The 20,967-nt window shown below is 40.5% G+C and overlaps 1 protein-coding gene across 10 annotated transcripts in view; it reads right to left on the bottom strand.

The window, feature by feature from the left end:
* Window positions 1-45: 45 nt before the first annotated feature.
* The window catches only part of cux2b (cut-like homeobox 2b), an 84,774-nt gene continuing 63,852 nt past the window's right edge, over window positions 46-20,967 (bottom strand). For 9 of the 10 annotated variants that reach the window (XM_067522100.1, XM_067522105.1, XM_067522106.1 and 6 more), the window contains 18 exons: window positions 18,193-18,333; window positions 17,883-18,042; window positions 16,866-16,954; window positions 16,402-16,468; window positions 13,543-13,591; window positions 12,746-12,835; window positions 11,529-11,720; window positions 11,340-11,398; window positions 11,202-11,250; window positions 10,849-10,948; window positions 9,849-10,481; window positions 8,384-8,485; window positions 7,397-8,238; window positions 5,226-5,391; window positions 4,761-5,063; window positions 4,479-4,667; window positions 4,100-4,376; window positions 46-3,933 (listed from right to left, as the gene is read on the bottom strand). In XM_067522100.1, the coding sequence (XP_067378201.1) occupies window positions 3,132-3,933; window positions 4,100-4,376; window positions 4,479-4,667; window positions 4,761-5,063; window positions 5,226-5,391; window positions 7,397-8,238; window positions 8,384-8,485; window positions 9,849-10,481; window positions 10,849-10,948; window positions 11,202-11,250; window positions 11,340-11,398; window positions 11,529-11,720; window positions 12,746-12,835; window positions 13,543-13,591; window positions 16,402-16,468; window positions 16,866-16,954; window positions 17,883-18,042; window positions 18,193-18,333 (4,310 nt within the window). In that variant the 3' untranslated portion in view covers window positions 46-3,131. The remainder of the gene's footprint in view (window positions 3,934-4,099; window positions 4,377-4,478; window positions 4,668-4,760; window positions 5,064-5,225; window positions 5,392-7,396; window positions 8,239-8,383; window positions 8,486-9,848; window positions 10,482-10,848; window positions 10,949-11,201; window positions 11,251-11,339; window positions 11,399-11,528; window positions 11,721-12,745; window positions 12,836-13,542; window positions 13,592-16,401; window positions 16,469-16,865; window positions 16,955-17,882; window positions 18,043-18,192; window positions 18,334-20,967) is intronic. The other variant, XM_067522101.1, reaches the window with a different exon arrangement.

The raw sequence follows: 20,967 nt of genomic DNA, 5'->3' as shown, positions 1-20,967 counted from the left end.
TGGTTAATTATCATCATTTAGAAATAAAACACAACACACACAGGCTCTTAAACAATTATGTATTGAATGATGGCTTACATATGCAAATTCAATCCAAGCTTGGCATACCTTTATCCATTCTTTAACATTAAAAAGCCTGACATGAGGCATTAGATAGTTATTCAAGCCTGCAGGACACTTCTCTTTATTGGCTCACAGCTGACTTTCAAATGAAATATTTTCATTGTGAGGAACCTGCAGTGTCAGAGTTGTTAATAATTCTATTCTTAACACCCCTGAATGCAATGCTTCCTATTTTGTTGACCAATAATCCCATTATTTAGTGACCAGTGTCAATTATAAAATAAAACCCATCTAATGTGTAGGGCCTTTACAAATAAGCTTTGCTTTTTTTGAACTGGGTAACGAAAAGCCCTACGCTTAGATCACAAGTCACTTCTCCTGTGAGGATAATGCATAAGGCGTATGATATGGCACAAACTAATCTTGATTTAAATATTTATCAGGAAATAATGTTTACGGTTCAATTTTGTATTCTGATTTGACTGAGTTCATGAATTTATCAGCTGCATCATGCATGAACTTCACTAATGTAAAAATATTTTAAGTGCTGATTCCATGTCCCTGTGCAAGAACAACAACACAAAAACACAGTCTATCCCTTGTCATGTGACTAGAATGGATTTGCATGCAAAACAATGAGATGAGCTTTACATGAGGAGATAATGGTCTGGGTAAATAGATTTCTTTTCCATCATATGCCCATGTTACCATGAAAGACAATGAAATTTCCACATAGGAAATGACACTTCTAATCATACAGTATATTATGCACAAAACATGGTGGTACAAAAACCAAAGAACAATCTTCTGTGGCTCGAAGAGAAAACAAGAACAGTATTTTAGAGAGCAAAGTCTACTGATCTTAAAAATGCAACCCATTAGCCTCATCCTGGTAGTTCCAGTCTACATTGTACTTTGACACATCTGTGTAATGAATTACAAAACAGCAACGACTTTCCAACAAGCCACTGTTTTCGGTGAAAGTTGTAAATCCCATATACAAACAACTTTCACGGGTCCATTTAATATGTAACAGAATCATTCTCTACTCCACATAATGTTTATCATAGTCACTACCACGGATGAGAGCAACCGTTTCAGTAAAGCTTTAAAAAGCAAGACTACCCTGAGAGAAGGTCTAAAATGTGGGCAAGCTTGCCAGACCAGCACTGGCTTGAATGGGTTTGGTTTATTAAATCTGTACACTCTTATTTCAATATAATCAGCACATTTTGTTCCAAGGTTGTAAGATATTTTTTAGTAATTGCGTAATATATATCTCTACATAATACAATCCAAGTCCTCTGAACTATGTAGACGTGTGCAAGTGTTTACTACCAACTTCAACGATACAGTAAAGGCAAAGACTCGTGGACACTAAGTTAGGATAATGTTGATATTTAAAATTTTCTTGAGTCCTCACAATTATCAAAATCTAAGTGCTGTAAGTAGTTCATACACGAGGTATTGAATATCTAGTTAACTGTTCTGAGTATAAAATAGAGGCAAAATACATAAAGAACATCTTGCAAGCATGACAAAGAAACCTCTACAGACACAATACACAAGTGGTCAAAGATAATATGAGGGGATACCTGTAAAAATTAGCGTCCCTAAATATAATGTACTTACAGATGGACGGTTTCCATGTTGATGAGGGGTCATACTGTACGCCTCATGCTCTCAAACACTGTAAGCTTCAGCCCCAATTATTCCCCAAGCTCAATTCACATCGCTGACTTGTGGTTTATCAAAAATTGCTGAATGCCTTCCTAATGTCTAGACATTAGTGTGTTGTATTAACATTTTAGCTACATCAAATGACCCATATTGAGAAAGTGCACTCAAGCAGGTGTTACCTGTGAGGATAAGCATTATATACAATTGTTATTACCTCTGAATCTCTTCAAACAGCAGCTTATTTTTCTGCAAAAGTCTTATTAAAACTTATGTTTGATCTCTGAATGTCTGAGGCGTGACACATACTTTCCCTCCATTGATTCAAATAAGTGTGGCTTATGTTTATGTATAAAAATGAAATGCAAGGTGATAGCATGATGTGCATCAACATAATCTGAGGTAAACCAGGTGTCCTGTGTCTTGGCCCATTACAGTCTGGGAACCAGTGCCTTAGAGGGTAAGAGAGGTAAGTCTGAAAGAAATCATGTAAACTGTGCTCGAGTGTAGTAATGTTTCACTTACTACAAAAAGCACAAGGGCCCTAAACTGTAAACCTCGAGGATTATCCAAAGAAAACTAAAAGAAAACGAAACACTAAAAGTACTCTACTCATTAAATTTAACATTTCCATTTTTCTTATTTTTTGCAGGGTTTTTACCTTTTTTTCCTCTTGTTTTTGATCAAGTATAATCACAGGTGACTAACTACAGAGAATAACAGGGTCAGGTGAGTACCATGCTACATCAGGTTTAAAGAGGGCTATTGCAGACAATTCTACAACATGTACAACCACATTTTATACGTGTGAGTTACAAATATTTCAAAACATATCACCAAGAAACTAATTACATACAAGATGTTGAATATTTAGAGTCTTAAAGGACTATCCCTCAGTCAGTAATAGGATTTTACGTTACTTGACTTAAACTGTTCAGTCTTACAGACAAAATCTGAAAAATTGCTATTCAAAAAGTAGCAAATTTGGTCAATGTCTCTTTTCAAATAGTTATAGTGCTTTAATGGCTTAAGACAGGGGTCTTTTTTTAATCTCACCCAGTGGCAATCTACAGAACTTCAGTGTACATTTTATGACACCATAGCTGCAAAAGTCTTTATGTCAAGTCCAGTAGGTAAAACAACAGCTAGTGCTGTCACATATATTTCAAAGTAGTATGCATTATCAAAAAAACAAATAACATTTATAAATTTTTTTCCAACTCTAAGTTTTTGCAGGGAATTCAGCCTCATGTTTAGCTCTGTGTTGCTGTTCCCAATAAGTTATCAGTTTGAGGGGACATGCCTTCTGAAGCTGTCTGTTCATAGTCTTCAGGAAGCATCTGTCTGAGACTCTCCTGTGTGCTGTGAGGGTCGTCATTAAAATGAGAGGCTTAAAACTCCCATTCCAGTGTTTCTTCTCGATTGGCTGCTCTCTCTAGCCTGTGGATGATGTTATTGAGGTTGGCCATTTTCTCATTGCGTCTCTGAGTGCTTCTGTTGAGTTTGGGGCTTTGGAAGTGAGGGATCTGGTTAGGGTCCAGGCTGTGATTGGTGCTTGTTGCAGGTGGGTTTGGTAGCGAGGGCGATATTGGAGCGGAAGAGGAAGGGATGGGGGAGACTGACATCATGAGGCCGGGTGACGATGCAGCAGAGGGGGAGTTAAGGGAGACCTCCAGGCTGCTGCGGCAGGGCTCTGACGAAGCCTTGAAGCTAACCGGGTCTACAGGTGACTTTCCGGCGTCATCCCCTTCATGCCTGGACTGACTGGCTCTCTGTGGGCCATCTACAGACACTGTTCCAGGGTACAGCCCTTGAGCCTGGCTGCCCATACCATCTTCCTGTCTCAGGCTCTGACCAGCCAAATGGGGCTCACGACAGCCAGTAACGGAGTCGTCGTTATTCAACTGAGGGAAAGGTGCTGCTGTGGAAAAACAATGAGCTCTCAACTGTTTTATGGAGCTCTCCCTTCCCTCCTCACCCTCATCTTCCCTGTCTATTGCCTCCATTTTGACATGAGGCAGTGCGGTATTAAGAGGAAGGCTGGAGTGGATGTGTCCTGAGGGCTGCTGCAGCCTCCTCTCCTCTCCATCAGAGTTAGGGCTTCGCGTCACAGAAGGAGAGTAGCTGCGATGCTCAGCATCTGTGTCATTGTCTGGTAGGCCCTCCATTAGCACCTCCCGTCGCATTCTAGACCTGCACACAAACACTATTACTTAGAGTCATACTCAGTGTCAGGGTTTTTACATTTACATTTCTAATTTATATTTCAGATTATCAGTTGCAGCCAATGGAAAATAAATATCTAAAAAAAATAACAGAAGCAGCAATTAACAAAAGTCATAAATGTCAATGGACTGGCCTGTAGTTGTGGAACCAGTTGATGACAGTGTTGGTTTTAAGGTTGAGCTGGGAGGCCAGCATCTCAATGGTGTTCTGAGAGGGGTAGGGTTCCAGGAGGTAGGCCTTCCTCAGCGCTTCTTTCTCCTCGGCTCCCAGGACAACCCGAGGCTTCTTCACCTGACTGTAAGGGCACAACTCCAGGGAGGCCAAGGCTGGACTCACACACTCAGAACGAGTGCTTGGTGAGTCGCTGTCTGAGCCAGTGCTCAGCAGCCCATACCGCCTTTTTAAATACGCTGGAAAGAACACATTGACATTTACAGTACATTAAATATACAAAACACAAAAAATTCTCTTATGTGTACTAAAAGATATTAGACAATACACTCTGTCCCCACCTTTCTTCTCCATCTTCTTCATAGCCCTCAACTTGTCTATATTGTGAGGATCATTGAGCCATAGCTGCATGCGGACAAATGGCTCCCTTCCTTTCAGGCTTAGTTTGTGCCATGGTTTGGGCCTGGAGAGTAGGTCAGACACTGAGCCTTGAGTCAGACCCAGTATGGTCTCCCCAAAAAGACGCTGGCCTGTGAGGAGACAAACATGCATGGCATGCCCAACTTGTGTCTGCATTCTTAAGGAGTGTCAGCTTAATCCCCACAGCGTAAACTCAGACCCACCTAAATTGTTGTCTGTTAGCACCTCTTTGACCTTCTTTGTGATGACGTAGGTGTCCAGCTCTGGAGACATCGCCACCAGCTCCTGGATACCGAGTGGGTTTGTGGACTGGTGCAGTGTCATGAGGCTGGGAGTTGACTTGCCACCTTCTGTGTGGGGGGGCAGCCCTAGCCCGAGGCTTTCAGGTTGCTGGTTCTCTTTGCTGCTTTCCAAGGAGAGGCTGACAGGCTCTACCAGTGGACTTGGGTGGCTCTCTGGGCTAGGCGGTGGAGAGGGCGAGGACTGGGCTGTCACTGGGCTTTTATCTGGAACCGGGAGGAATTACAAAAATGTTATTAGAAAAATCCCTATTTAATGTGGGGTGAAATACTGCAGAGAAAAATTTTGTCAAATCTAACTTATCAATCATCATGAGTAGGATTCTTTGTTCATTTATTCCTACGGCATGAGTGCAACCATAGCCTTACCCTGAGCATGGACCTGGTTGGGGGGCTGGCTGAGACTCTGGCCAAGCTGGTCCAGTAGCCACAGCTGCATGCGGATGAAGGGCTCCCTGCCTTTCTGAGTTAGCTTGCTCCAGGGTTTAGGCCGAGACAACATGTCGCTCACGCTGCCTTGAGAAAGCCCCAGCACCTGTTCCACAAAACTGCAGGTTAATGTTTTGTGATAACAAAAACTACATATAATATGAATAGAACCATTGGTATTGATGTAACTGATTTTCACAAATTATTATCTTGCAAGAAGGATATATTTCTGCTCACAACTTTGAGCAACAGTAACACACTTCCAGCAAACATCCACTAGAGGGAAGCAAAACACCTTAGATTTCTGTTGCAGCAACTCTATTTGATAGAATTAATTCAGTTAGACAAGTAGCACAATTTATTAAAGTGAAAAGAAAACCTACCCACTGATTATTATGAACTGCTACATTATGATTTGTATAGTTCAGTGAGAAAATATGTGTGCTCATATATCAGCAGGGAACAATTAAAAAGGATACGTTCTTGTTTTTCATTTTTTGCTGTTATATTTTTATCAACACATACCTGAAAGTGCCAAAAAACAAGCTCATATAAAAGTGCAGACCTATATTATATATATATATATATATACAGACCTAAGTGTAACTGAGTTTAATATTATCTTTCAATATCTCAAAGGTTAATTGTTTAGACAATGGATTTTTAGAGAATCACGATTTAACATTACCAAATCTGCACTTTTGGAACTTCCATTTTATCAAAACAAACTCTGACAAATCACAGACATACCGAAGAAAACACCCTGAGGAATTTGCTGAAAATAAAGTCATATTTGCTGAAATTGAACTAACAAAACATAATAGAACATTGAGGATGCATTCCTTGCGTTGAGCAAGTGAAATGCAAATGAAATGCAGTTATCTTTTTACACTTCTTCTGTTACCATCTATAGTATCTATAACATAAAATGGTTCAATGTTTTACAGAATTTTTAAAAAATAAATAATAACACTTAATAATACACTTTTTTATTCCTTCATTAAAAAGTTCCTCAGTTGACTGATAAGTAGATTTTGATGAGGAAGAAGAAACCTATAATGAAAATTGCAATTAGAGTCACAGGAGACAACTAATTCATACAAGCAAAATGCACCACAAAGAAAATTCCAGAGGAGAGGTGAGGCTTACAAAAATCACCAAAGCACAGTAAGTACTATGTATTATGCATGGTAGTAGTACGTGGTACAATATTGTAGTGGGATAAAATGCAGGTCCAGACTCTCCCAGGGAGCATCCAGGAAGTCTTAAAAGATCACAGCCTCTCAGCTAAGGACTGTTAATTCCTGTCAACAATGGGAAACACGTGGGAAAATAAGATTGAAAAGAAAGTAGCAGACAACCTTTTGTATTCGCACTTGAAGGCTTTTCAGATTTTTTGCTATGGAGAGATTAGTAAAATATGTGACTTTAAAGATGACACTAGTTCCAGAATTTCTGGGGTAAGGGAAATAGTGCCTTAGTCTAAAAGCAAAGATCTATAGGGCTGAAATAGCTGTGCAGAGCTGTAGATGAAGAAAACATTGATACCATTATCACACCATCCAGTCAGACAGGTGCTTGTAGTGTGGAGGGAGTGGGGGTGTTGGGAGTGGGGGTGTTATCATTAGTTATTATGGGTAGCATGAACCTTGCTCAGTGCCAAACAATTTTTAAAGAAAAATCTGCCCACGAGCTGTGGAAAATGATCCAAACCGAAAAAAGCATCTATTCTCAAAGGGGGAAAAAGTCAGGGAGTGGCCTTGTCAGTGCCTTGTCCTGAACTCAATAGAAATGCACTAGTTGGACTGAAGCAGTTCTTGCTTAAAAACCTACAGATTTGTTTTTCTATAAAAGCAGGCTGAAATTATGTCAATGTAAAATATTATTAAATTACAAAAAGCTTTGCAATAAATCCTGCTAAGTGGGGGAACCTGATATTACATTTAAAAGAGGAAATTAATTTTTCACATGGATGATTTGAGGGTTTGTTTACATTGTTGGGTAAAATAATAAAGACGTGTTTTGTGTATACTTATTGGTTATTTTTGTGTAATATTTCATGCCATCTGAAACCACACACCTCTCTCCTTGCATGAAAGACCAAATCTGACCTTTTCACCGAAGATCCTCTGACAGATGCCGTTCTTTGCCAGCTTCTCCTTCACCTGCCTGGTCAGCTCAATGGTGTCCACCTCCCGGTACATGTACATTTCATACTGCTCTGGAGTCAGCGGTGGCACAGTGGGCTTTAGGGCACGTGGGATGTACGCAGGGTAGTAGGAAAGGCGTCCTGGACTGGGCCCTGGGGACTCACCGCTTACAGATGTGTCTGACTCCAACTTCACTTCCACTGGCCGGCCCAGCCCCAGCTCATCCTCAGCTGCAGAGGCCTCCTCACTGTTTGAATGACCCTCACCGTTCTCTAGGCGAGGCCACATTCTGGGCAAGGCAGAGGAGGGCCCAGAGGAAGAGGAAGACAAGGAAGGGGAAACTGAATTAAAGGGCCGAACGTTACCTCCACCACCAAGCCCAATGGGTCCCCGCTCTTGAGACCAGTGTTGGTCAAAGTAGGTGCCTGCTTCACCAATCTCTGATTTGACTTTACGTATGATGTTTTGGACAAAGGCAGCTGGGGACAGCACACTGAGGGGCGTTTGGGGGCTACTGATGTGGTTGGCTGTGCACACAGTAACACAGCCCCCTTCCTCCTGTTTGATGGAGATGGGTAAAGGTAGGCCTCTGGAGCGCTCCGGTGGTCCTAGGCGTTCTACCTGAGCTCCTGAGCTAGCTGTGGAGGCCCTTCCGCATACCTCCATCTCCATCAGGGCCTGCTGCTGGGCCTCCATCTCCCTCCTGGCCTGTTCTAGGATACTTTTTATGGTTTCATCAGAGCTGTTGCCTGCTCCATTACTGCTTCTGCCTGATGAACTGTTCAGTGATGGCTTTCCATCACCTAAACAAGAAAAACCCACATGATGATGGTGATGCACACTTAAATCACCTTTCCAATTTAGATACAATAAAGTAGTCATAAAATGGTAAAATAAAAATCAATATGGTTTTTAGTTGTGATTTGTGACTTGCAGCTCCATCCTCACCTCCCCTCTGAGACTGGATCTCCTTCTTGGCCTGCTCTAGGATATTCCTAATAGCGTCGTCTGACCCAGTTTCAGGAGTTCGGATGCGCGGAGTGATGCTCCCTGCCACAGAGGGTAATGGAGAGAGAGAGAGAGAGGAGGGAGGTGGGGGGTGAGTGGGATGGTTGATCAGAGAGCAGTTCCAAAGCTTTGCTTTTGAGTGGAAGATCAATGGCTGCCTTTGAGCATGTGCTGTCTGAGGTTGCAGTATACGGGAAACTCAACTTTCAAAAGCTGTGAAACTAGGGAGAAAACAAAGTTTAAAAGTAACACTACAAACATGGCAGAGGAAGCCTGAAGAAGTCAAGGATGAGGTCCAAGTAGATTAGAAGCTTTTAACGTACACAGGTCCAGCTAAGCCACCAAAACAAGAGTGTGATGATGTGCTCAAAAGACGTAATAGTACATCACAGCTCTATACACTCCCAAATCCTTTAAACACACTTAAAACAACTTTCCTAAAATAATCAAATTCTCAGCCCATGTGGTGAAAAAACAAAAGTAAAGGCAAACGTAACACGAACTGCTGGTTGTTAAAAACCACTGGCTTATGCAGAACCACTTGTGTACAGTAAGTTTAAGCCGACGTTACTCAAACCGCGTAAAACTATTTTTAGTTGTGGACTAATACACATTTGGCACTTTAGTTACAGCAGCAGGACTGTGTACTCTATGTCCAATTGATCTAAAATACAGTGTGTGATTTAACATGTCACCTGGTGTACCACTGTTTGCAGCACCTACGTGTGTTACTTGTGTGTTACCTAAATGATCACATGAAGCAAATTCTAGTATATATTATGGACTGTGTTTATTAAACTTTATATATATGTATTTTATACATATATATACATATATATGAATAATACACACACACACATATATATACATATATATATATGTCACATAAAATACATATATATGTATGTATAAATAAAGCAAACTACTAGTATTTTCTATCACAGCTAGTAGAAACCCTTTTCGTTCCAACTCAATGGTCTCTTTGATGATTCGATCCAATTATCTGCTGCAGGTGGATCACAACAAACAATTTACAAGTGATCACTGATGTGTTTATGAGAAACAATGGAGCTTTGGCACAGAGAAGTATGACATACTATATTTTGGCTACAAACTATACTTGCTAGCTGGATTCATTGCATTTTAGGTTTTCTCTCTTTCGAGTGGATTTATTGACAACAAGATTGAAAACTAGTACCGTTTGCTTTAATTATATTTGTACACTGCAGTGGATAAATATGAATGACACTTCAGACACTTCACTCACACTCGCTGATTCCACTGTAAAGCTGTATTTTTTGGTGTCGAAAGAAAAAAAACAAAAAGAAAAACAAGTGCTCTATCCTGTTTGTTCTCACCAGAGACATCATGTATGCAGTGATCTGCTGCTGTCTTTTCAACTCACCTCTTTGGCGGACCTGGATGGTCCTAAGTGCTAGGATGTTCTGTTCATCTGAGAGGAATTGCTTCATCTTAATAAAAGGTTCTTTGCCTTTCACAGTCAGTTTCCTCCAGGGTTTGGGTCTTGCTAGAATCTCACTAACTGAGCCCTGGGAGAGGCCTAGCACATAGTGGCCAAACACACGCTGGCCAATGTTATGCTTCAGCAGCTGCTCCTTCACCTGGAAGGCGATCTCGGCCGTATCGAGTTGGTCCTCGTCTCCTGCAGTCGAGCTGCCACTTTCTGACTGGTCACTGGGTAAGCCAGTGTCAACGCTGCCAGCCCCCACAGACCCTTGATTGGCCGACATGAGGGCAACTTTGGCTGCATAGAGGGCAGTGGGAAAAGCCATGAGCCCCTCCTTTTTAAAGTGAGGGGACAGGAGCTGCTTGTGAAGAATGTGGTCTCCTGACAGTCGGTCCCCGGAGCTCGGTGACACAGAAAAGGGACGGGGAACATCATGACTAGAAGAGGATCCATCCAGTGTGGGTGGGGCAGGGCTTGGAGAGGCATGACCATCCACCTGAGAAGAAGATGAGTGGGAGCCAGGCGGCCTGCCTGACTCCCTTCCTGCATCCTCAGGGGGATCATCATCTGCTGTCAGAAAACAAATTCTAAACATGGAGTTTGTGATGGATACATAAAAACAGCTGCATGGACTTGGATTATTTAGAACAAGCAGCTGTCTAGCTGATAACAAAATATGTCATAAATCAACTCATTTGCTTTTTAGCCTTGAAAACTCAGGCTACTGTACATCTTGCAGGCTCATGTGAAGAAATTTAAGTCTGAAAAGTACTGACTCCAGAAATTACTGAGCCTAACCAATGAGCACCAGTGAACTATGGAGCTTTTAGAAAGTGACAAAACTCACTGCTTCTTCAAACTCCTCAACATTGCATTATAATCTATTTGAAATCAGACGTATTGACAGAAAACAAAGCATGAGGAACATTTATTTTACCATTGCTGTGCAAAATTCGGACCTTTTCCTCCAAGTACTTGTGAGATGGAAGAAAGGCTTCTTTACCCAGCATAAGAGCCTCTGCAGCCTTGGCAGAATCCTGTACACACACACACACACAAATTCAAACAGACACGAACAGACGCACAGACACACACACACAAGCTGTTAATTTTCAGTTAATCAATCATAGTGGCTGTAGATATCCTTATAATGGATGAGGATCAGTGAAACATTCATTGCCACTGCTGTAGTTTATTTTTCAAAACCAAGGGAATATTAAGAAGGTCTACTTTGGTAAAAAGTGATCTAAATCTTCTGCATGAACAGTACAAAAATAGGAACATATATACCTGAGATGAGCTGCCATTTGCTGAAGCCAGCTTCATGACCTTAAGGATACTACAGACAGAGAGAAATGTGGAAAAAGGTTTTTTGACTTGAGTTCACACTATTGTGAGCAACTTATACAGTTTGTCTAAAAGCTTTACCTGAGTTCAGTTTTAATCTCTTCATAGTCCATTTGGGATTGCAGTTTAGCTTCTAATCTCTGAGATAGGAAAAGAGGAGAAACATGTTTAATTTCATATTAATAATCATGTTGTTAATTATCAGACCCACTGAGGACTGAAGAGGCGTTGGTCATGTTCTGTCACTTCTCATGTGTTGGAGCCACTCACCTCGATAGCTTCTGTTTTATAGGCCAGCTGGCGTTCCAGCTCTAGGATCTGATTGGCGGATGTCTCCTGAACTTCCTGTAGTGTGAATTGCAGCCGCTGAATGTTTTCAAGAAGACGGAGGATTTCGCGGTCTTTAGCCAGCAAGGCGGCCTCCAGCTGGGAGGGTAACACCTCGCCCTTCTCGTTCTTCTCCTGACAGGGCGAGAAGGAGATGTGGTGGAGGGTGTGAGAAGAAATGAAGAAAGTGATAAAAAAAAAGTGAGGAGGAGAGAAAATGTAAGAGGGCAGCCAGTGAATCACATCCTATGCAGTGTTGATCTTACTGTGATAAGTGCAAAGTGAGATAATTGAACTTTGGCAAAGTTATTGTTTAGTAGTCAATAATAGATTCAATCGAGAAATCACTGATTATTTGTAAGTGTTTGTTAATTGTTATTTTAATTTCCTCCTATTTTGTTGTGTTTGTCCAATACAGAGCAATGGGTGTGTCTAATAATGTATTTTACATTTTCTGTCAATGTGGAATGAGGTTTATATTCGGCCTTAATATACATTTGTATTATATAGGAAAAAGTGAACCACCTACAGCACTTTAATCAAAAATTAATCCAGAGATAAACTCAGGAGTTGCAAAAGCAATAATAACTCTGTATCCTAAAAGCTGCTAGTAAGAAAGGGATGCAGATCATTTAATAAAAATTCTCCATTTATTTTAGGAAGACGTGGTTCTAATGCTTTGGCCACCCTATTTAAAATGAATGAGGTGGCCAAAACATTAGAACCACATCTTGTTATTACGCACTCCAGCATGACTCCACTAACCTCAATAATAAACAGTGAGTAGAATTATCACCTTTCTGACAGTTTTAACTTAAAAACTAAGAAATTGTACCATTGAAAAAGTACACATGGACCTAATAAAGTGGGCAGTGTGTATATATAAGCACGGCTAACTTAATACGTTATTTGATGACCATTTATTTTGATTCAAGTACTTATAATTTATATACTGTTGGACACCTCGTAAATTTAAAAGCAGAACCAGAAGTCTAATCAATGTTTTTTTATATTATTAATCTGAATCTGAAAAATAACAGTTTTAAATATTAAAATTGTAGTTAAATAACTGTACTTAAGTAAATGTACTTACATTTCATCACTGCCAAGAGAAAAAAAAAAAAACTGACATTTTACAAGTGCTATCACACTGTTCTTACCCTGCTAGTGCCCTCTGCTGGATGGCAGTTTCCTGTTGTGGCTAACTGCTCCTTTAGCCTTTCCACTTCCCTCTGAGCCATTTCTGCTCTCTGTGTGCAGACATAGTATCACAGCATTACAGTCCTCATACAGCAGCCACATCAATTGGATAATGAGTTGATCAAGGTGAGAGCATATACATAAATCAAAGGAGGCACCCTTCCTATGAAATTTCCGAGCCGAGTGAAAATCTGAGCAGGGACTTGGGAAGACGAGTGCAGCCACTGGTTTATTCTGCTGAGGGGGCTGTTTAGTCAGCCTACTTTATTCCCCAAACTGTTTACCTGCTCTGTCACACCCGGTCTGCTAATTAATGATTCATTTTGAGGACATTTATCTAGGAGCGGCTGGCAGAGAGCAGCAGAGTGCGAAAAAGAGTGTGAGAGAGAAAAGCAGAGTAAAGAAGAAAGAAACACAAGAAAAGAGGTATCACCAGGATAGGAAGCAATCAAGGCAATGAGATAACTAAGAACCCTGGCGTTCAGCACACTGGCATCAATCGCACACGGCAGTCTGCTGTTCTCTGCTGAGTGGAGCCGTGCTGCTACAGCGCGCCCACCGACGGAGGCTCGGGTTTACACTCGCTAATCACACACTCGAGGGAGGGGGGGTTGGAAGGGGGTGGATTGGGGCTTGTGGTGGAGGGGGAGACACAGGACGGAGGGTGTCTAATTAAAGCCAAGTCTTGATTACAGAAGTGATTACCTTAACGAAGGAGCATCTCAATCAGACAAATGCAGAGGAAGACTGTACTCACCTGGTTTGCTTTTTCAAGATTTGCCATGATGGCATCGACCTCCTCTGCCCTGGAACACACAGATCCAGACAGAGGAACACAGGATTACTAAGAAGATATTCTTCCTTGCACAGCAATCACACAAACATAACTAAATTATTACTACACATCTCCTTAATTATATAATTCACTCTCAGGTGAAGTGAAAATATGACCACTGGTTCAATGACCAAATGTTGGTTCTAGAACATAAGATACAGGAAATCCAATGTATAATTAGACTGTCAAGTTCTAACTATGTGCTACACTTTTCTTCATTTTCTACCTTTATAGTCAGTATAACGTGCAGGTATTTTGGCATAAAATGGGAAGTTATAAAGGACAGTACAATTTGTTATAGTGCCCAAGTTTGGCAAGCACAGTGCAGCGCTGCCAGTTCCTCAAATTGCTCCATAAATTAAACAGAAACAAGAACACCAAAGTAGGTAATCCTGTAATTTCCTAACTAATATATTTTCCATTTTCACAAAATCTTCAAAATAAGAGACAATTTCTTGAAATCAAATTTATTATGACAATGAATGCACATATGCAAATATACTCATAGCAATACCTTATGGAGATTTCCCATGATTTTAACCCTCAAGTCGTGATGTTTCAGCCATATTCACAACTTACATATTATGCTATGTCATATATTACATTTTTATGAAATTACGTTATTGCTACTGTTACACAACTCACAGCCACGCAATCCAAAATCTCATGCACTGAATGTGTTTCTAAAATTTTATCACATTTATATCAATCATGCTAGAATAAATATAAAACCGTGCAACATCAACAGTCTCCAAAATGGCCATACAGTTGCATCAACACTTCCGTAAGTCTGAACAAAAACCAAACCTTTGTAAAGTTAGTTTGTTGCATTAGATAGTTTTAGCAAGGTGTACCTACAGTAATAGGCTGACAAATGACTACCCCTCTGCTGACCCCTCAGCACCATAAATGCATAACTTTAGTCAGAGTTTAAGAAATAATGAGGTCAAGAGTCCATATTCCTGCTGTGTAATCAGAGCTTTATAAGAAATATTTCACCAAACCCCAAACACCCACATCCAATTTTAATTTATTCATTCAATTAGCAAAAAGAAAAATTCTGTAAATTGCATCCCCTGACAGGATGCCCTTCACTTAAGGTGTCCACTCTACCAAATCTAAAACTGTTAGTTTCCTAGCACCTTTATCAGGATATTGAGTGTAACAACTGTCATTATTGTTAAAAACCAAATATAATGCAAGTGCATCTAAATGTGACTATGAAAAATCCTACATCAACTGATGACATGACCTCCGGGTGCTCAATTGTTTCTCTGGCTTAATATGCTTATATTGATTTGCATCATCAGAACTCTTATGAGTCTGAATCCCAGCTTCTCTCCATATAGCCAACATTCAGAAAAGTCTAATTTAAACAGAAACTCTGCAAGATTATTCATGAGGTTTGTTTGAAGTTCAACAGTTTCATTTTGCACACATGGGACCTGATTTTCAAAAGGTAGATAAAGATGAAATAACGAGGATGCTGTGATTGATTTAAATACGCACAGAGGTTTCACAAGTTTCGGGACACAGTAGACTTTTTTTTTTTACCAAAAGAAAAACTGTTCAAAGAACATATTAAGACTGTTTTTAGTCACATTAAACTAACTACATTCTGCCAAATCTTAAAGCTCTTTGATGTGTTAACCTAACTTCTCCCATTGTCTCTGATCATGCTACATGATTACCTAAAATATCCAATAGAATCTTCCTGGCTTAAGTGTTTGTGGCATAAGAAAGCAAAATGCACTATTGAAATATTTGTAGGGTCATTAATGATCAGCTGTATTGTGTGGTGCAGTTCTGGCTTTAAAGGGTCTTGGTCCTATCAATAAAACCAGGATAGATGGCGTCCTGCTGACAGCAAACACTAACAGGTGTCAGCTTCACGTTTAATGAACTTGTGCAGTACGGAAAATGTTTTGTATTGATTACCTGCTCAGCTCCTCAAGCTGAGGCTGACAAATAGTATTTATTATCAACATTGAGGAAACAGTCAGTGAGAGTAATCGAGGCCGGCACAGTCTACAGAGGTTTGGGGTCAGTGGTGCTAGTGTCAGCCCAGAGAAATGTGACCAGGACAACACACACACACACTCACACAATATGACAAACCAAATAACGGAGACAGTCTTTCAACCTGCTGCTGTATGCGAAAGGTAAGGCCAAACTGAAAATATGTCCAATCCAACAAAATGGATGGCAGTGGGTCTAGAAACATCAGTTCAATTGTGCCATGGATTAAGCCTGGGAGAAAATCCATTAGCAGCGGCTGACTGTGCTCTGGAGCACAACCCAAACAAAGGAGTGTTTACTTTGAATGTCTATCGACATCCTTCATACAAGCTCAGATTCATTTCAGGCGTGCGGTGGATACATGGCGCTCAAAGACCAGGACAAGGTAGAGTGTTTTCTGAAGCAATTTTTAAATGGAGCAATTCTTCTTGAGGGCTGTCAAGGCCCAGCTGCCAGTGAAGGCAAACACAGACCTCTCTCATCGACCTGCATTAGTGGCTGAGTCGCTCTCACTCTCCGCCTTTACAGTGGCATTCCTCTGCTCTACTCTGGACAAGAGTTTATGTAGGCAAAATGAAGAAGAGCGGCTTCAGCACTTGAAATGCCACAATGAGCACTTTTGAAGAAGGCGACAGAGATGACAGCATATAACAACCACAACTGAATGGAGGGAGTTGTGGGGGGTCTAGAGAATTTTTTTAGAAATATGTCATAAAGTAAAAAAAAAAATCAAATACAATAAAATCTGAGGCTGACTCTTACTTGTTCGTCATCTCCTGGTTGTATTTACATCGCAGGTCCAGCAGCTCTGTCTGTGCAGTATTTAAAGCTGGTGAGACGCAGAAAGAGGGAGGTGAGATATTAACTTAAAAAACACACACACATGAACTTTGAACTTAAAGCTACATAACTGAAATTATGTACTCAATATATTTACAAATTCATTTTATGGATACGTTAATATCATTTCTATATTTAAAACACGGTGCAGCTCTGATTAAAATACAACCACTGAAGGGACACAACAGTCAAAGAGTTCATTGAAAGCATATATTAAAAACAAACTCCATCAGTAAAATATTAGTTTTTACTTTTAGTTATGTAAACAAAGTACCAGTGGGACAGCCATGTTTCAGCAGGGGGCACCATGCAGCAATTATTTACATATTGCCTTGTTGAAATTAAATTTAACAGCTCCAGTGGGTGCTAGTGTTTAAACCACTTACACGAATGCAGAACTTTGATCTTCTCCTTGGCCTTTGACAGTCTGTCAGCCAAACTAACATCCGCGCTCTCCTCCTCCTCCCCCTTCTCCCTATGAGAAGAAACTCTGTCAGATCCTTCACTACGTTGGGTCCACACATTAAAAGCTACAATATGCAACTTCATGCTTAAAGACAGAAATAATATGTTAATCCAAACCTCTTCCCAGCTAGAGATGGCATGTGTGTCAGAGCTCACAAAGAAATAAAGACGAAATGAAATTTTAATAAAGCAATGTTGATGTGTTAGAAGCCATGTGGAACCGCGTTGGATACATGTTAAATTTACATCACTTTTAATCATTTTACAACATTACGCTTGTCGACTTCTCAATACATTCCCAAATATCCGCACTTTAAGTCAATATCGGCCTTTTCAGTGGGTTTACAAACAGAACACGTTATGACATTTATATATTTAACTGTTTTTAAAGGCCCCAATATTGTACCTTTTTTTTAAGATTACATATTGTACTATAGGTCTCAAATGTCCTGAAAATGTATTATAAACTTTCCAGCTAAAATATTTTCAAAAATATAATTTGCATGTCTGACAAGGGTAGGTTTTAACTGTGCAGCTTTTAAGTTGAGCTGGAGGAGTCACTACTACTTTATGACCTCAAAAAAAAAGATAATCTGACTAGCTGGTTCAGCACACTTTTCTGCAAAGAAGCAAAAAAGCAAGGGGGAGGACTTTCCTCATGTTTTGTGCATGTACACACACACAAACACACACACAGACACACTAACCATACAAATGTAGAAAATTTTTCAAAGTAGTTTGATATTTTTGCTTTATTAAATATAAAAAAAAAAAACAATAAACAAGTAATGGTCAGAAGAGGGAAAGGTTAAAAAATTCAAAGGTCATCATCTTTAATGTCCAAAAAGACCTAAAAGTGAATCAGGAGGGTTATACCTCTTTTTTTAAGTGTATAGTTTATAATGAATAAATATAAAACAACATTCACTGGCTCTTACTCTCTGTCCTCAGCTCGGCCCTGGTGGCTCTGCTGTGGAGAGCCTGGGGCCCGGGCAGCCGGTGTGGTGTTGGGCGTCATCAGGGTGGCTGGAAAACTGGATTCTGGCGCGTCTTCTGTCAATGTTGCCCCAGAGACTGCTGGACAGTCCTCAGTGGGCTCTGTGTGGTATTATAGATATTTAGAAAGCCAGCTATATTTGAAGCAACCACCCAGCACCACCATACTACAGTAGTAACCTCAGCGGCACTCGCAGTACACATTATCAAAAAAATGGTATTGCTCGCTAATGGGTACGACTTTTGCCTGACCTCTCTTTTCAAGGCACTCCAGGTGTTTCTTCCAGTGCCCGCTGATCTCTCGTACCAGGGCCTCGCTGTCTGGGGCCAAACTCTGAAGTTGCTGCAGCCTTTCCTCCAGGGTGTGTGAGGCCTCTAGCACAGGAGCTGGATCTGTGAGGGGGGAGGACAGACAAACAAATCTCTGTAAAAAGAACTACTAAGATCTACATGATATCCAGAAACTCGTACTTTTCCAAAAAAAGCAAAATAGCTGCTTTACTCTGTGTGCTGTCTGTAAAGCACATTACAGAGTTTTCTGCATCGCACTTTCAACAGAAGCAGACTATTCCACTGAGACTTGTTTCCAAAGAGTGACTCTTAGACTTTCCACATTCAGGCGCCTTTGAAATTTTTCACAGGCTGGACCTAATGACACTAGTGCTGTTCTAACCCTTCGTATGTACCGAAATCAAATCTAATGAGTCCACTCACTTGCTGATGAATGGCAATGAAGAAAAAAAAAGATTGCCATGAAAGTGTGACAGAGTCTTAAGTCTTAAGTCCCTAGTATACACCTAGGCAAAGTGTAAAAAAAGTCTGCTCCTGAAAAGGGGTTTATAAAAAAAAAAAAAAAAGCGGGATTCTTTAGCACAACAGAGAAGCTGTTTTGCAATGCATGCGCGGCAGCACCGGGCCCATGGGGCCAACTAGGAGGCTGTTTCTCAGCTAACAAGTCTCCTCTGTATCATTTGATCATTTAAATTATTATGCCAGGAATTCTCAGGAGGCAGCTTGGCACTCCACATCACAGGGCTGTTTTTAATCTTCCCCTTCCCTTTCTTCCCCTCCCGAAAAGTTCAACAGCTCAGAGAGAGAGAGCTGCTCCTGTTGTGTACCTGCCTGCCGAACACCAAAGGAGGTGACTTCTAGTGCCAAAGCACAGAGAGGGAAGCTCAGGGGAGCTCCTTGACAAGGGGGGAGGTAAGATGTAGAGCCATACGCACACACTCTCTCACTCTCTCTTTCTCGCTCTCTCTCTCTCACACACGCACACGCACACACCCCATCCCTTCAAAACTCTAAAAGAGGAGGAAAATCGCTGCTTTGCTGCACAAACTTTTCTCCCACAGCTTTCATCCACTCATCTTAGACTTCTGTGTGGAACCCAATTGGATCCCTTCTTCAGTATGGGCACTGACTGAAGTGACTCTTCATAAGAAGTTGGAGCCACAGCCATTTAAACTTTGCCAGATGCCAGTGAGTGAATGCAAAGTCTGAGTTGACAAGCCACAAAAATAAATGCTCATCAGAGAGCCCCAACTTCTGCAATGTGCAATTTGTTGAAATCTTGGACATACATTGCAGCTTGCCATATCTGCATTTTCATCAGACAAACATTTTGGGCCATTTAATTGATTGAGCTATTTTTCCCAAGACCGTTTACAGTCAAACATTGTCTGCATTCATTGTTACACCAACAGTGGAGATATTGCATCAGTCACAAGGGACATCACTATTAAGAGCACAGCTCTTCTAAGACAAACTGGATGACTTAAAGCACCGCTATTCCATCGACCCACTGTCACAGAAATCACTTTATCAGCCTCTTTCCCATATATCCTTTCAACTTTTAATGATCAAAGGACAGAGATTATAGTAAGGAATCTCTCACACATGGACAAGTCAGGATTATCAATCAGTGGCAGGGGAGTAAAGTAAAGTCAATTTAAAGTAAAGGGATATAACTTAAGTCTGTACACAAAATTAACCCCCGTCAAAGTAGAGCATCAGGGATTCTCTCCAAGGGCCTGGGATCTAAGCTTGCTTGAAGGAGAGTCCAGTAAGAGTGCTGATAACTTTGGAAAATAGAGTTACTAATTGAAGTAGCTAATAAGCAGCACTAGAGCTTCTTTATACGGCAGCTCTGAGAGTAAATCCACCAAATAAAACCTGGAATGGACAAGGAATTCAACACTAACCCCACCGTTCACATTCCTATTCATTATGAAACATAGTACAGCTGACAAGGCATTATGCGTGTAACGGATGAGTCACATCACTCTTGGTACAAATTAATGGTTCAATTTGTTATTCATCTCTTATCTAAATTATGGATGATTAGATATCTGTTTTGAGGTCATGATAACTAATCGGGCAACAGAGGCTTGTTTAAGCTAATACATTTCAGAAAACATGATTTTGTCTGGTAAAACACAAGTCCAACTGTAGAAGAATGGTACAGGGAGGTATAATGATGTCTATGTAAACATAAACAGGTTTATTAACTCACAGTTAGAACTGGTCTGTTATTAAATTACAATTGAGGTAGTGTTATATCTTTGTATATGTTTAATAATGATTTCTAACAGGTATTGTAACAGTTATTGTAATTGCACTCACCAAACTACTACTAATGCTAAGAGAACGTCCAACGGAACAAGAAACCCAAGCAGTAAGAGGCTCAGACAGCTTGGAAAAGAGCCAACAGTTTATACAGATTTACAAGTCTAAACATCTCTAATTACTTTAATGTAATCCCTGAGTGCACAGAAAAACTGTAAAAAATCTTTTACCCAGAGGTGTAAAAAGTATGGTTACAATGGGTTTACAATGAGCAGGGTTTCCTTCTCCACCTGACCTATGTTTCCCAGACCTCAAAGTAATTGACAGAGTTATACATTACAACCTGAAAACTGATGCATTACAATAGATTTTGAAACTAATTTGGGTTATCAACAAATGGTCAGAAATGGAACAGATCTGAATATACTGTGCTTTGAATAAAGATATTAAAAAAGTATGGAG

Source organism: Channa argus, chromosome 11, assembly GCF_033026475.1.
Source record: "Channa argus isolate prfri chromosome 11, Channa argus male v1.0, whole genome shotgun sequence".
Taxonomy (NCBI): domain Eukaryota; kingdom Metazoa; phylum Chordata; class Actinopteri; order Anabantiformes; family Channidae; genus Channa; species Channa argus.
Note: the sequence above shows the minus strand (reverse complement) of the source record. Positions and strands in the feature narration are given on the sequence as shown.